Below are 17,399 nucleotides of genomic sequence, written 5' to 3'. Positions count from 1 at the left end.
AGTGACCAGATGGAAGCCGCTCCTCAGTGAAAGGCACATGACAGCCCGCTTGGAATTTGCCAAAAGGCACCTAAAGACTCTCAGACCATGAGAAACAAGATTCTCTGGTCTGATGAAACCAAGATTAAACTCTTTGGCCTGAATGCCAAGCTTCACGTCTGGGGGAAACCTGGCACCATCCCTACGGTGAAGCATGGTGGTGGCAGAATCCTGTTGTGGGGATGTTTTTCATCGGCATGGACTGGGAGACTAGTCAGGATTGAGTCAAAGATGAACGGAGCAAAGTACAGAGAGACACTTGATGAAAACCTGCTCCAGAGCGCTCAGGACCTCAGACTGGGGCAACAGTTCACCTTCCAACAGGACAACGACCCTAAACACACAGCCAAGACAAGGCATGAGTGGCTTTGGGACAAGTCTCTGAATGTCCTTGAGTGGCCCAGCCAGAGCCCGGACTTGAACCTGATCGAACATCTCTGGAGAGACCTGAAAATAGCTGTGCAGCGACGCTCCCCATCCAACCTGACAGAGCTTGAGAGGATCTGCAGAGCAGAATGGGAGAAACTCCCCAAATACAGGCGTGCCAAGCTTGTAGCCTCATACCCAAGAAGACTTGAGGCTGTAATCGCTGCCAAAGGTGCTTCAACAAAGTACTGGGTAAAGTTTTTTATTTTTAATAAATTAGCAAAAAAAGTTTTTGCCTTGTCATTATGGGGTATTGTGCGTAGATTTGATGAGGAACAAAAAATATTTAATCAATATTAGAATAAGGCTGTAAAGTAACAAAATGTGGGGAAAGTCAAGGGGTCTGAATACTTTCCAAAGGACTGTACAATGTAAATCCCACAAAAAAGCAATTTCACAATATGGGGTGTGTGTGTGTGTGTGTGTGTGTGTGTGTGTGTGTGTGTGTGTGTGTGTGTGTGTAATCACAAGGATAGTAAAACAAGGAACATTCGGACAAAAAGGCTTTTTTAGGCTTAGAGGTTAGGCTTAGAATTACGGTTAAAATTAGGGGTTAGGTTTAACAGTTAGGGTTAAAGTAATGGTTAGGGTTAGGGGTTAGATTTAACAGTTAGGGTTAAGGAAATGGTTAGGGTTAGTGGTTAGGGTTAAGGTTAGGGTTAGGTTTAACAGTTAGGGTTAAGGTAATGGTTAGGGTTAGTGGTTAGGTTTAACAGTTAGGGTTAAGGTAATGGTTAGGTTTAACAGTTAGGGTCAAGGTAATGGTTAGGTTTAGTGGTTAGGTTTAACAGTTAGGGTTAAGGTAATGGTTAGGGTTAGTGGTTAGGGTTAAGGTAATGGTTAGGTTTAGTGGTTAGGGTTAAGGAAATGGTTAGGGTTAGTGGTTAGGGTTAAGGTTAGGGTTAAGGTTAGGTTTAACAGTTAGGGTTAAGGTAATGGTTAGGGTTAGGGGTTAGGTTTAACAGTTAGGGTTAAGGTAATGGTTAGGTTTAACAGTTAGGGTTAAGGTAATGGTTAGGTTTAGTGGTTAGGTTTAACAGTTAGGGTTAAGGTAATGGTTAGGTTTAGTGGTTAGGGTTAAGGTAATGGTTAGGTTTAGTGGTTAGGGTTAAGGTAATGGTTAGGTTTAGTGGTTAGGGTTAAGGTAATGGTTAGGGTTAGTGGTTAGGGTTAAGGTAATGGTTAGGTTTAGTGGTTAGGGGGAAAAGGATGTAGAATGCTGTACTGTACCTTGATACCGTCCCTCGGTCCAGGTGAGATGAGGTGGAGGCTCTTCAAGGTGTCGTCTATCAGCCACTGCCAGCCAGCTGAAACAGACAGGGGTTTACTCTGTTATGAAGTGTCAGTGGTCTGAACAGTACAGACACTACCAGGCAGCTGAAACAGACACAGTACAGACACTACCAGCCAGCTGAAACAGACAGGGTTAACTCTGTTATGACGTGTCAGTGGTCTGAACAGTACAGACACTACCAGGCAGCTGAAACAGACACAGTACAGACACTACCAGCCAGCTGAAACAGACAGGGTTAACTCTGTTATGACGTGTCAGTGGTCTGAACAGTACAGACACTGCCAGGCAGCTGAAACAGACACAGTACAGACACTACCAGCCAGCTGAAACAGACAGGGTTAACTCTGTTTTGACGTGTCAGTGGTCTGAACAGTACAGACACTGCCAGGCAGCTGAAACAGACACAGTACAGACACTACCAGCCAGCTGAAACAGACAGGGTTAACTCTGTTATGACGTGTCAGTGGTCTGAACAGTACAGACACTACCAGGCAGCTGAAACAGACACAGTACAGACACTACCAGCCAGCTGAAACAGACAGGGTTAACTCTGTTTTGACGTGTCAGTGGTCTGAACAGTACAGACACTGCCAGGCAGCTGAAACAGACACAGTACAGACACTACCAGCCAGCTGAAACAGACAGGGTTAACTCTGTTTTGACGTGTCAGTGGTCTGAACAGTACAGACACTGCCAGGCAGCTGAAACAGACACAGTACAGACACTACCAGCCAGCTGAAACAGACAGGGTTAACTCTGTTATGACGTGTCAGTGGTCTGAACAGTACAGACACTGCCAGGGGTTAACTCTGTTACAACGTGTCAGTACTGTCCCTCCTGGCTCTAACGGTAGGATGTGGTTTGTCCATTATTATCCCATCTCTGAAAACACATCAAATCCCCCGGGGGGGATGAATTTGGCCCGTGGGTCATCTATTGGGGAACCCTGCTAGCTGGAGTAATCATTCAGCTACGGTCTGAATATCACCGATGTGAAAACTCACTGATGACGGGGTCGTCCTTGAACGGCATCTTGGAGAGGGACATGTTCTCAATGAGAGAACAGACTGCAGGCCTCATCAGCTCACCACCAAAACCCCTACACAGACAGGACACAACAACAACAACAAAGATTTGTTGAGGTCGCACAACATATTGGTCTGAAACCTTAAAGAGGCATTCCATTTCAAAATAAATAAATAAATAATAATAATAATAATAATCTGAAACAGTCTATAAAAGAATGAGTAAAATGTGGAAAGTAACAGTGCTGACCTGTACTGCTTTCTGTCAAATAGCTGGAAGACAAAACAAACACATGACGACATGTTTAGAGACGAACAGACTGGTGATTTACAACTTTAAAACACAACATTAACAGGTACCTATGTTGGTACAACTGACTCAGGTGAATGGTCAACACTTGAGACAATATGTATGTGAGTGAAAAGACATTGAAGGAGAGAGAGAGAGAGAGACAGATGGAGGGTAGTGAGAGACAGACGGGGGGGTAGTGAGAGACAGACGGGGGGGGGGGGGGGTAGTGAGAGACAGAGAGAAAGAGAGAGAGTAACAAGCGAGAAGTGAACTAACCCTCTGGTGAATGCTCTTGAGTCCATCCACACAGTCTGAAGAGATGAGCTCTGTCACCGGTCTACAATCCAGTACAATACAATTTTACTGTCCACAGCGAACAACAGAAATGTTTAACATCCCCCAGACAGTACATATCTCACACACAGCCGGGTCTACAAGAGAGATAGAGACGGTCAATGACTTATGACTTTATAGGAGCCAAGGGCTTCAGTCAAATCAGGAAGTCAAATCATGTGTTGATATTTTTTATTTATTTAACCTTTATTTAACCAGGCAAGTCAGTTAAGAACAAATTCTTATTTTCAATGACGGCCTAGGAACAGTGGGTTAACTGCCTGTTCAGGGGCAGAACTACAGATTTGTACCTTGTCAGCTCAGGGGGTTTGAACTTGCAACCTTCCGGTTACTAGTCCAACGCTCTTAACCACTAGGCTACCCTGCCGCAAAACAGAGAAACCCACACACTGCTCTTTAATAAGCTCTACGTATGAGACCGGTTCGTAAAGAGCAGTGATACTCTCCAGAGCAGTGTGAGGGTTTCTCTACGTATGAGACCGGTTCGTAAAGCTTATTAAAGAGCAGTGATACTCTCCAGAGCAGTGTGAGGGTTTCTCTACGTATGAGACCGGTTCGTAAAGAGCAGCGATACTCTCCAGAGCAGTGTGAGGGTTTCTCTACGTATGAGACCGGTTCGTAAAGCTTATTAAAGAGCAGTGATACTCTCCAGAGCAGTGTGAGGGTTTCTCTACGTATGAGACCGGTTCGTAAAGCTTATTAAAGAGCAGTGATACTCTCCAGAGCAGTGTGAGGGTTTCCTTATGTTTTTATTCTCATGTTATTCAACTGTTCATTCCACAGTAAGACAACGTGTTGTGTTTACAGCAGGTAGGTGAACAGTGACTACAGATGAACACACCCAGTCCATTCCACAGTAAGACAACGTGTTGTGTTTACAGCAGGTAGGTGAACAGTGACTACAGATGAACACACCCAGTTCATTCCACAGTAAGACAACGTGTTGTGTTTACAGCAGGTAGGTGAACAGTGACTAAAGATGAACACACCCAGTTCATTCCACAGTAAGACAACGTGTTGTGTTTACAGCAGGTAGGTGAACAGTGACTACAGATGAACACACCCTGCAGAAACAGATCGCTCAGATGTGCCAAACAAAAGCTGTCATTGCGGACGGATTATTTACAAAACAACAACGTTCATGTGGTTTTCCTATAAGTTACGGCCAATAGTGTGATTGGCTGGTTGAGAGGTGAGGTGGCAGTACCTGTTGTTCTGATTGGCCAGCTTGTAGAGGGCGTGGCTGATCTCGGCAGATGCCAGAATGGCGCCGTGGCGACTGTGGAGATCAATGCCCAGCGCTATGGGCAGCAGCTGAGGCATAACTGAAAATACAACCATCAAAATATAAAATAGTCATTTTAACTCAATTATTTTATGTGTCTTTTTATTCTTTGCAAGAACATCAAGAGTCTGCACAGGTGTGTGTGTCTGGTTCATTTATTTGAATATAACCTGCATGATTTGTGGCCAGGCTGGTCTGCCTGTAATGACACAGCCTCCGGTACACGTCTATGATATCGCCACAGTTTCAAATCTGGCCTATTGCCCTTTGACCTCTCTCTGTGTGTTCTCTATTTTATTTTACCTTTATTTAACTAGGCAAGTTAGTTCAGAACAAATTCTTATTTTCAATGACGGCCTACCGGGGAACAGTGGGTTAACTGCCTTGTTCAGGGGCAGAACGACAGATTTGTACCTTGTCAGCTCGGGGGTTTGAACTTGCAACCTTCCGGTTACTAGTCCAACGCTCTGCCACCCCATTATTATGTGTTCAACAACAGTGACTGCAGATGAATGTCACCCAGTCCATTCCACATTAAGACAATGTGTTGTGTTAGAGCAGGTAGGGAACAGTGACTACAGATGAACACACCCAGTCCATTCCACAGTAAGACAATGTGTTGTGTTAGAGCAGGTAGGGAACAGGACCAATGACATAGCTCACCTGTTGTGGCCATATAATCAGGTGCTTGAGGCGTCAGATTATGCAAAGCCTTTGTCGCTAGCTGTCGAATCACCCTGCAAAACAACAGATACACAAGCAGAGGAGAATTCCTCTTTCTCCATTACATAGAACGGCTTCTACTCTAACAGGCTACACACAGTACCAACTTCTGGGCCTATTCCATTGGTTTAGCTTCTGGGACTATTCCATTGGTTTAGCTTCTGGGACTGTTCCATTGGTTTAGCTTCTGGGACTATTCCATTGGTTTAGCTTCTGGGACTATTCCATTGGTTTAGCTTCTGGGACTATTCCATTGGTTTAGCTTCTGGGACTATTCCATTGGTTTAGCTTCTGGGACTATTCCATTGGTTTAGCTTCTGGGACTATTCCATTGGTTTAGCTTCTGGGACTATTCCATTGGTTTAGCTTCTGGGACTGTTCCATTGGTTTAGCTTCTGGGACTATTCCATTGGTTTAGCTTCTGGGGCTATTCCATTGGTTTAGCTTCTGGGACTATTCCATTGGTTTAGCTTCTGGGACTATTCCATTGGTTTAGCTTCTGGGGCTATTCCATTGGTTTAGCTTCTGGGGCTATTCCATTGGTTTAGCTTCTGGGCCTATTCCATTGGTTTAGCTTCTGGGCCTATTGCATTGGTTTAGCTTCTGGGCCTATTCCATTGGTTTAGCTTCTGGGACTATTCCATTGGTTTAGCTTCTGGGACTATTCCATTGGATCCATGGTAACGGGAAAACTAAATCAAGTACGGTGTTTGAAAGTATTTGATCAAAGTGTAAAGGACATGAGGACAGGAAAGGCCCTTACCCGTCCCAGTGGTTGATCTTCATGGCTACCAAGTGGTCGATCATGGGCCTGGTGTATTCTGGGAAACTGGCGATGTAAACACTGAAGGGAACAAGGCAAGAGGTTATTACTATTTTACTACTACAGGTAATGTTATACCAACTACTACTACAGGTAATGTTATACCAACTACTACTACAGGTAATGTTATAACTACTACTACTACTACTACTACTACTACTACTACAGGTAATGTTATACCAACTACTACTACAGGTAATGTTATACCAACTACTACTACTACTACTACTACTACTACTACTACTACAGGTAATGTTATACCAACTACTACTACAGGTAATGTTATAACTACTACTACTACTACTACTACTACTACTACTACTACTACTACTACTACAGGTAATGTTATACCAACTACTACTACAGGTAATGTTATACCAACTACTACTGCAGGTAATGTTATAACTACTACTACTACTACTACTACTACTACTACTACTACAGGTAATGTTATAACTACTACTACTACAGGTAATGTTATACCAACTACTACTGCAGGTAATGTTATAACTACTACTACTACTACTACTACTACTACTACTACTACTACTACAGGTAATGTTATAACTACTACTACTACAGGTAATGTTATAACAACTACTACTACTACTACTACTACTACTACTACTACTACTACTACTACAGGTAATGTTATACCAACTACTACTACAGGTAATGTTATACCAACTACTACTACAGGTAATGTTATACCAACTACTACTACAGGTAATGTTATAACTACTACTACTACTACTACTACTACTACTACTACTACTACTACTACAGGTAATGTTATACCAACTACTACTACAGGTAATGTTATACCAACTACTACTACAGGTAATGTTATAACTACTACTACTACTACTACTACTACTACTACAGGTAATGTTATAACTACTACTACTACAGGTAATGTTATACCAACTACTACTACAGGTAATGTTACAACTACTACTACTACTACTACAGGTAATGTTATAACAACTACTACTACAGGTAATGTTATAACAACTACTACTATAGGTAATGTTATAGCAACTACTACTATAGGTAATGTTATAACAACTACTACAACAGGTAATGTTTTAACAACTACTACTACTACTACTACTACAGGTAATGTTATAACTACTACTACTACAGGTAATGTTATAACTACTACTACTACTACTACTACTACTACTACAGGTAATGTTATACCAACTACTACTACAGGTAATGTTATACCAACTACTACTACAGGTAATGTTATAACTACTACTACTACTACTACTACTACTACTACTACTACTACAGGTAATGTTATACCAACTACTACTACAGGTAATGTTATACCAACTACTACTACAGGTAATGTTATAACTACTACTACTACTACTACTACTACTACTACTACTACTACTACAGGTAATGTTATAACTACTACTACTACAGGTAATGTTATACCAACTACTACTACAGGTAATGTTACAACTACTACTACTACTACTACAGGTAATGTTATAACAACTACTACTACAGGTAATGTTATAACAACTACTACTATAGGTAATGTTATAGCAACTACTACTATAGGTAATGTTATAACAACTACTACAACAGGTAATGTTTTAACAACTACTACTACTACTACTACTACAGGTAATGTTATAACTACTACTACTACAGGTAATGTTATAACTACTACTACTACTACTACTACTACTACAGGTAATGTTATACCAACTACTACTACAGGTAATGTTATACCAACTACTACTACAGGTAATGTTATAACTACTACTACTACTACTACTACTACTACTACTACTACTACTACTACTACAGGTAATGTTATACCAACTACTACTACAGGTAATGTTATACCAACTACTACTACAGGTAATGTTATAACTACTACTACTACTACTACTACTACTACTACTACTACTACTACAGGTAATGTTATAACTACTACTACTACAGGTAATGTTATAACTACTACTACTACTACTACTACTACTACTACTACTACTACTACTACTACTACTACTACAGGTAATGTTATACCAACTACTACTACAGGTAATGTTATACCAACTACTACTACAGGTAATGTTATAACTACTACTACTACAGGTAATGTTATAACTACTACTACTACAGGTAATGTTATACCAACTACTACTACAGGTAATGTTATAACTACTACTACTACTACTACTACTACTACTACTACTGCTACTACTACTACTACAGGTAATGTTATACCAACTACTACTACAGGTAATGTTATACCAACTACTACTACAGGTAATGTTATAACTACTACTACTACTACTACTACTACTACTACTACTACTACAGGTAATGTTATACCAACTACTACTACAGGTAATGTTATACCAACTACTACTACTACTACTACTACTACTACTACAGGTAATGTTATACCAACTACTACTACAGGTAATGTTATAACTACTACTACTACTACTACTACTACTACTACTACTACTACTACTACTACTACTACTACAGGTAATGTTATACCAACTACTACTACAGGTAATGTTATACCAACTACTACTGCAGGTAATGTTATAACTACTACTACTACTACTACTACTACTACTACTACTACAGGTAATGTTATAACTACTACTACTACAGGTAATGTTATACCAACTACTACTGCAGGTAATGTTATAACTACTACTACTACTACTACTACTACTACTACTACTACAGGTAATGTTATAACTACTACTACTACAGGTAATGTTATAACAACTACTACTACTACTACTACTACTACTACTACTACTACAGGTAATGTTATACCAACTACTACTACAGGTAATGTTATACCAACTACTACTACAGGTAATGTTATACCAACTACTACTACAGGTAATGTTATAACTACTACTACTACTACTACTACTACTACTACTACTACTACTACAGGTAATGTTATACCAACTACTACTACAGGTAATGTTATACCAACTACTACTACAGGTAATGTTATAACTACTACTACTACTACTACTACTACTACTACTACTACTACTACTACAGGTAATGTTATAACTACTACTACTACAGGTAATGTTATACCAACTACTACTACAGGTAATGTTACAACTACTACTACTACTACTACAGGTAATGTTATAACAACTACTACTACAGGTAATGTTATAACAACTACTACTATAGGTAATGTTATAGCAACTACTACTATAGGTAATGTTATAACAACTACTACAACAGGTAATGTTTTAACAACTACTACTACTACTACTACAGGTAATGTTATAACTACTACTACTACAGGTAATGTTATAACTACTACTACTACTACTACTACTACTACTACTACAGGTAATGTTATACCAACTACTACTACAGGTAATGTTATACCAACTACTACTACAGGTAATGTTATAACTACTACTACTACTACTACTACTACAGGTAATGTTATACCAACTACTACTACAGGTAATGTTATACCAACTACTACTACAGGTAATGTTATAACTACTACTACTACTACTACTACTACTACTACTACTACTACAGGTAATGTTATAACTACTACTACTACAGGTAATGTTATAACTACTACTACTACTACTACTACTACTACTACTACTACTACTACTACAGGTAATGTTATACCAACTACTACTACAGGTAATGTTATACCAACTACTACTACAGGTAATGTTATAACTACTACTACTACTACTACTACTACTACTACTACTACTACTACAGGTCATGTTATACCAACTACTACTACAGGTAATGTTATACCAACTACTACTACAGGTAATGTTATAACTACTACTACTACTACTACTACTACTACTACTACTACTACTACTACTACTACAGGTAATGTTATACCAACTACTACTACAGGTAATGTTATACCAACTACTACTACAGGTAATGTTATAACTACTACTACTACTACTACTACTACTACTACTACTACAGGTCATGTTATACCAACTACTACTACAGGTAATGTTATACCAACTACTACTACAGGTAATGTTATACCAACTACTACTACAGGTAATGTTATACCAACTACTACTACAGGTAATGTTATACCAACTACTACTACAGGTAATGTTATAACTACTACTACTACTACTACTACTACTACTACTACTACTACTACTACAGGTAATGTTATAACAACTACTACTACAGGTAATGTTATAACAACTACTACTACAGGTAATGTTATACCAACTACTACTACAGGTAATGTTATAACAACTACTACTACAGGTAATGTTATAACTACTACTACTACAGGTAATGTTATAACAACTACTACTACAGGTAATGTTATACCAACTACTACTACTACTACTACTACTACTACTACTACTACTACTACAGGTCATGTTATACCAACTACTACTACAGGTAATGTTACAACTACTACTACTACTACAGGTAATGTTATACCAACTACTACTACTACTACTACTACAGGTCATGTTATACCAACTACTACTACAGGTAATGTTATACCAACTACTACTACAGGTAATGTTATACCAACTACTACTACAGGTAATGTTATACCAACTACTACTACAGGTAATGTTATAACTACTACTACTACAGGTAATGTTATACCAACTACTACTACAGGTAATGTTATAACTACTACTACTACTACTACTACTACTACTACTACTACTACTACTACTACTACTACAGGTAATGTTATAACTACTACTACTACTACAGGTAATGTTATAACGACTACTACTACAGGTAATGTTATAACTACTACTACTACAGGTAATGTTATAACTACTACTACTACTACTACAGGTAATGTTATAACTACTACTACAGGTAATGTTATAACTACTACTATTACAGGTAATGTTATAACTACTACAGGTTATGTTATAACAGGGTGAACAACGGTCGGCTTTGTGGGGGAAATCAAAATAAAAGAGGCATTTGAGACTAGTATTGGTGCGACAACATAAATGGGTTTTACACAACAGTTCACTAGCTAACTAATCTACAGTACCAGACCCAGCTAACTAATCTACAGTACCGGACCCAGCTAACTAACTACAGTACCGGACCCAGCTAACTAATCTACAGTACCGGACCCAGCTAACTAACTACAGTACCGGACCCAGCTAACTAACTACAGTAATGGACCCAGCTAACTAACTAACTACAGTACCGGACCCAGCTAACTAACTACAGTACCGGACCCAGCTAACTAACTACAGTACCGGACCCAGCTAACTAACTACAGTACCGGACCCAGCTAACTAACTACAGTACCGGACCCAGCTAACTAACTACAGTACCGGACCCAACTAACTAACTACAGTACCGGACCCAACTAACTAACTACAGTACCGGACCCAACTAACTAACTACAGTACCGGACCCAGCTAACTAATCTACAGTACCGGACCCAGCTAACTAACTACAGTACCGGACCCAGCTAACTAACTACAGTACCGGACCCAGCTAACTAACTACAGTACCGGACCCAGCTAACTAACTACAGTACCGGACCCAGCTAACTAACTACAGTACCGGACCCAGCTAACTAATCTACAGTACCGGACCCAGCTAACTAACTAACTACAGTACCGGACCCAGCTAACTAACTAATCTACAGTACCGGACCCAGCTAACTAACTACAGTACCGGACCCAACTAACTAACTACAGTACCGGACCCAGCTAACTAATCTACAGTACCGGACCCAACTAACTAACTACAGTACCGGACCCAGCTAACTAACTACAGTACCGGACCCAGCTAACTAACTAACTACAGTACCAGACCCAACTAACTAACTACAGTACCGGACCCAGCTAACTAACTACAGTACCGGACCCAGGTAACTAACTACAGTACCGGACCCAGCTAACTAACTACAGTACCGGACCCAGCTAACTAACTACAGTACCGGACCCAGCTAACTAACTACAGTACCGGACCCAGCTAACTAATCTACAGTACCGGACCCAGCTAACTAATCTACAGTACCGGACCCAGCTAACTAACTAACTACAGTACCGGACCCAGCTAACTAACTAATCTACAGTACCGGACCCAGCTAACTAACTACAGTACCGGACCCAACTAACTAACTACAGTACCGGACCCAGCTAACTAATCTACAGTACCGGACCCAGCTAACTAATCTACAGTACTGGACCCAGCTAACTAACTACAGTACCGGACCCAGCTAACTAACTAATCTACAGTACCGGACCCAGCTAACTAACTAATCTACAGTACCGGACCCAGCTAACTAACTAATCTACAGTACCGGACCCAGCTAACTAACTAATCTACAGTACCGGACCCAGCTAACTAACTACAGTACCGGACCCAGCTAACTAACTACAGTACCGGACCCAGCTAACTAACTACAGTACCGGACCCAGCTAACTAACTAACTACAGTACCGGACCCAGCTAACTAACTAACTACAGTACCGGACCCAGCTAACTAACTAATCTACAGTACCGGACCCAGCTAACTAACTACAGTACCGGACCCAACTAACTAACTACAGTACCGGACCCAGCTAACTAATCTACAGTACTGGACCCAGCTAACTAACTACAGTACTGGACCCAGCTAACTAATCTACAGTACTGGACCCAGCTAACTAACTACAGTACTGGACCCAGCTAACTAACTACAGTACCGGACCCAGCTAACTAACTACAGTACCGGACCCAGCTAACTAACTACAGTACCGGACCCAGCTAACTAACTACAGTACTAGACACAGCTATTTGAAGGCTCCTTTTACAACAACATTCAGCGTCAGCCTACAGAACATATTGTCAGATTGTTGAGGAAGTAAACAACATCTTGGGCCTCAACAGTAATCTGCTTCTGCAGTCAGAAGTGTAGTGGGTCTCCCCCGAGGCTACATTCTTTAACAGGTTTTACTCTATGATGTGGGAGGAATGTTTCCTCTGACAGTCTAGGTGGCGGTAGAGACGTCACTCATAGGATTAGGATGAGGACAGTCACATTCTACAGAGAGGCAGGGCTGAGTCTGAAATGACATTCTAGTGCACTACGTTAAACAAGGGCCGGTAGAGAATAGGGCACCTATGGGGACAGTCACATTCTACAGAGAGGCAGGGCTTTGACAGCTCAGATACCCGAGACGTCAGCGATGCATTGAGAAGAGGAGAAAACGTCCCTGGTTCAACATAAAGGACATGTCCCTATGCACACTCCTTTACAAAAATAATACTTCTACAATATAAGTGGCAGGCTCCATTTGAGGCCAGATGGTACAGCTATGTTCTGTGGTTCTGGGTAGTATAACACCAGGTAGACTCCTACCACCACCAGGTAGACTCCTACCACCACCAGGTAGACTCCTACCACCACCAGGTAGACTCCTACCACCACCAGGTAGACTCCTACCACCAGGTAGACTCCTACCACCACCAGGTAGACTCCTACCACCACCAGGTAGACTACTACTACCACCAGGTAGACTCCTACCACCAGGTAGACTACTACCACCACCAGGTCGACTACTACCACCAGGTAGACTCCTACCACCACCAGGTAGACTCCAACCACCACCAGGTGGACTACTACCACCACCAGGTAGACTACTACCACCACCAGGTAGACTACTACCACCACCAGGTAGACTCCTACCACCACCAGGTAGACTCCTACCACCACCAGGTAGACTACTACCACCACCAGGTAGACTACTACCACCACCAGGTAGACTACTACCACCACCAGGTTGACTACTACCACCACCAGGTTGACTACTACCACCACCAGGTAGACTACTACTACAGTGCCTTGCGAAAGTATTCGGCCCCCTTGAACTTTGCGACCTTTTGCCACATTTCAGGCTTCAAACATAAAGATATAAAACTGTATTTTTTTGTGAAGATTCAACAACAAGTGGGACACAATCATGAAGTGGAACGACATTTATTGGATATTTCAAACTTTTTTAACAAATCAAAAACTGAAAAATTGGGCGTGCAAAATTATTCAGCCCCTTTACTTTCAGTGCAGCAAACTCTCTCCAGAAGTTCAGTGAGGATCTCCGAATGATCCAATGTTGACCTAAATGACTAATGATGATAAATACAATCCACCTGTGTGTACTCAAGTCTCCGTATAAATGCACCTGCACTGTGATAGTCTCAGAGGTCCGTTAAAAGCGCAGAGAGCATCATGAAGAACAAGGAACACACCAGGCAGGTCCGAGATACTGTTGTGAAGAAGTTTAAAGCCGGATTTGGATACAAAAAGATTTCCCAAGCTTTAAACATCCCAAGGAGCACTGTGCAAGCGATTATATTGAAATGGAAGGAGTATCAGACCACTGCAAATCTACCAAGACCTGGCCGTCCCTCTAAACTTTCAGCTCATACAAGGAGAAGACTGATCAGAGATGCAGCCAAGAGGCCCATGATCACTCTGGATGAACTGCAGAGATCTACAGCTGAGGTGGGAGACTCTGTCCATAGGACAACAATCAGTCGTATATTGCACAAATCTGGCCTTTATGGAAGAGTGGCAAGAAGAAAGACATTTCTTAAAGATATCCATAAAAAGTGTTGTTTAAAGTTTACCACAAGCCACCTGGGAGACACACAAAACATGTGGAAGAAGGTGCTCTGGTCAGATGAAACCAAAATTGAACTTTTTGGCAACAATGCAAAACGTTATGTTTGGCGTAAAAGCAACACAGCTGAACACACCATCCCCACTGTCAAACATGGTGGTGGCAGCATCATGGTTTGGGCCTGCTTTTCTTCAGCAGGGACAGGGTAGATGGTTAAAATTGATGGGAAGATGGATGGAGCCAAATACAGGACCATTCTGGAAGAAAACCTGATGGAGTCTGCAAAAGACCTGAGACTGGGACGGAGATTTGTCTTCCAACAAGACAATGATCCAAAACATAAAGCAAAATCTACAATGGAATGGTTCAAAAATAAACATATCCAGGCGTTAGAATGGCCAAGTCAAAGTCCAGACCTGAATCCAATCGAGAATATGTGGAAAGAACTGAAAACTGCTGTTCACAAATGCTCTCCATCCAACCTCACTGAGCTCGAGCTGTTTTGCAAGGAGGAATGGGAAAAAATGTCAGTCTCTCGATGTGCAAAACTGATAGAGACATACCCCAAGCGACTTACAGCTGTAATCGCAGCAAAAGGTGGCGCTACAAAGTATTAACTTAAGGGGGCTGAATAATTCTGCACGCCCAATTTTTCAGTTTTTGATTGGTTAAAAAAGTTTGAAATATCCAATAAATGTCGTTCCACTTCATGATTGTGTCCCACTTGTTGTTGAGTCTTCACAAAAAAATACAGTTTTATATCTTTATGTTTGAAACCTGAAATGTGGCAAAAGGTCGCAAAGTTCAAGGGGGGCGAATACTTTCGCAAGGCACTGTACCACCAGGTACACTACTACCACCACCAGGTAGACTACTACCACCACCAGGTAGACTCCTACCACCAGGTAGACTACTACCACCACCAGGTAGACTACTACCACCACCAGGTAGACTCCTACCACCACCAGGTAGACTCCTACCACCAGGTAGACTACTACCACCACCAGGTAGACTACTACCACCACCAGGTAGACTACTACCACCACCAGGTAGACTACTACCACCAGGTCGACTACTACCACCAGGTCGACTACTACCACCAGGTAGACTCCTACCACCACCAGGTAGGCTCCTACCACCACCAGGTAGGCTACTACCACCAGGTAGACTCCTACCACCAGGTAGAATACCACCACCAGGTAGACTACTACCACCAGGTAGACTCCTACCACCAGGTAGACTCCTACCACCAGGTAGACTACTACCACCAGGTAGACTACCACCACCAGGTAGACTCCTACCACCAGGTAGACTCCCACCACCAGGTAGACTCCCACCACCAGGTCGACTCCCACCACCAGGTCGACTCCCACCACCAGGTCGACTCCCACCACCAGGTAGACTACCACCACCAGGTAGACTACCACCACCAGGTAGACTACTACCACCACCAGGTAGACTCCTACCACCACCAGGTAGACTCCTACCACCACCAGGTAGACTCCTACCACCACCAGGTAGACTCCTACCACCAGGTAGACTACTACCACCACCAGGTAGACTACCACCACCAGGTAGACTACTACCACCACCAGGTAGACTACTACCACCACCAGGTAGACTCCTACCACCACCAGGTAGACTCCTACCACCACCAGGTAGACTACTACCACCACCAGGTAGACTCCTACCACCAGGTAGACTACCACCACCAGGTAGACACCTACCACCAGGTAGACTACTACCACCAGGTAGACTACTACCACCAGGTAGACTCCCACCACCAGGTAGACTCCTACCACCACCAGGTAGACTCCTACCACCACCAGGTAGACTCCTACCACCACCAGGTAGACTCCTACTACCACCAGGTAGACTACTACCACCAGGTAGACTCCTACCACCACCAGGTAGACTACTACCACCACCAGGTAGACTCCTACCACCAGGTTGACTACTACCACCAGGTAGACTACTACTACCACCAGGTAGACTCCTACCACCAGGTAGACTACTACCACCAGGTAGACTACTACCACCAGGTAGACTCCTACCACCACCAGGTAGACTCCTACCACCAGGTAGACTCCTACCACCAGGTCGACTACTACCACCAGGTAGACTACTACCACCAGGTAGACTCCTACCACCAGGTAGACTACTACCACCAGGTAGACTACTACTAACACCAGGTAGACTCCTACCACCACCAGGTAGACTCCTACTACCAGGTAGACTACTACCACCAGGTAGACTACTACCACCAGGTAGACTACTACCACCAGGTAGACTCCTACCACCAGGTAGACTACTACCACCAGGTAGACTACTACCACCAGGTAGACTACTACCACCAGGTAGACTACTACCACCAGGTAGACTCCTACCACCAGGTAGACTACTACCACCAGGTAGACTCCTACCACCAGGTAGACTCCTACCACCAGGTCGACTCCTACCACCAGGTCGACTACTACCACCAGGTAGACTACTACCACCA

General features: G+C 42.3%; 1 protein-coding gene across 6 annotated transcripts in view; it reads right to left on the bottom strand.

The window, feature by feature from the left end:
- The window catches only part of LOC110538844 (tubulin-specific chaperone D-like), a 133,987-nt gene that overhangs the window by 39,684 nt on the left and 76,904 nt on the right, over positions 1–17,399 (bottom strand). For all 6 annotated transcript variants that reach the window (XM_036939481.1, XM_036939482.1, XM_036939483.1 and 3 more), the window contains exons 19-25: positions 6,202–6,282; positions 5,379–5,452; positions 4,638–4,755; positions 3,353–3,413; positions 3,035–3,057; positions 2,764–2,858; positions 1,696–1,772 (exon numbers count right to left, since the gene is read on the bottom strand). In XM_036939481.1, the coding sequence (XP_036795376.1) occupies positions 1,696–1,772; positions 2,764–2,858; positions 3,035–3,057; positions 3,353–3,413; positions 4,638–4,755; positions 5,379–5,452; positions 6,202–6,282 (529 nt within the window). The remainder of the gene's footprint in view (positions 1–1,695; positions 1,773–2,763; positions 2,859–3,034; positions 3,058–3,352; positions 3,414–4,637; positions 4,756–5,378; positions 5,453–6,201; positions 6,283–17,399) is intronic.

This window comes from Oncorhynchus mykiss, chromosome 12, assembly GCF_013265735.2.
Source record: "Oncorhynchus mykiss isolate Arlee chromosome 12, USDA_OmykA_1.1, whole genome shotgun sequence".
NCBI classification, from domain to species: domain Eukaryota; kingdom Metazoa; phylum Chordata; class Actinopteri; order Salmoniformes; family Salmonidae; genus Oncorhynchus; species Oncorhynchus mykiss.
Note: the sequence above shows the minus strand (reverse complement) of the source record. Positions and strands in the feature narration are given on the sequence as shown.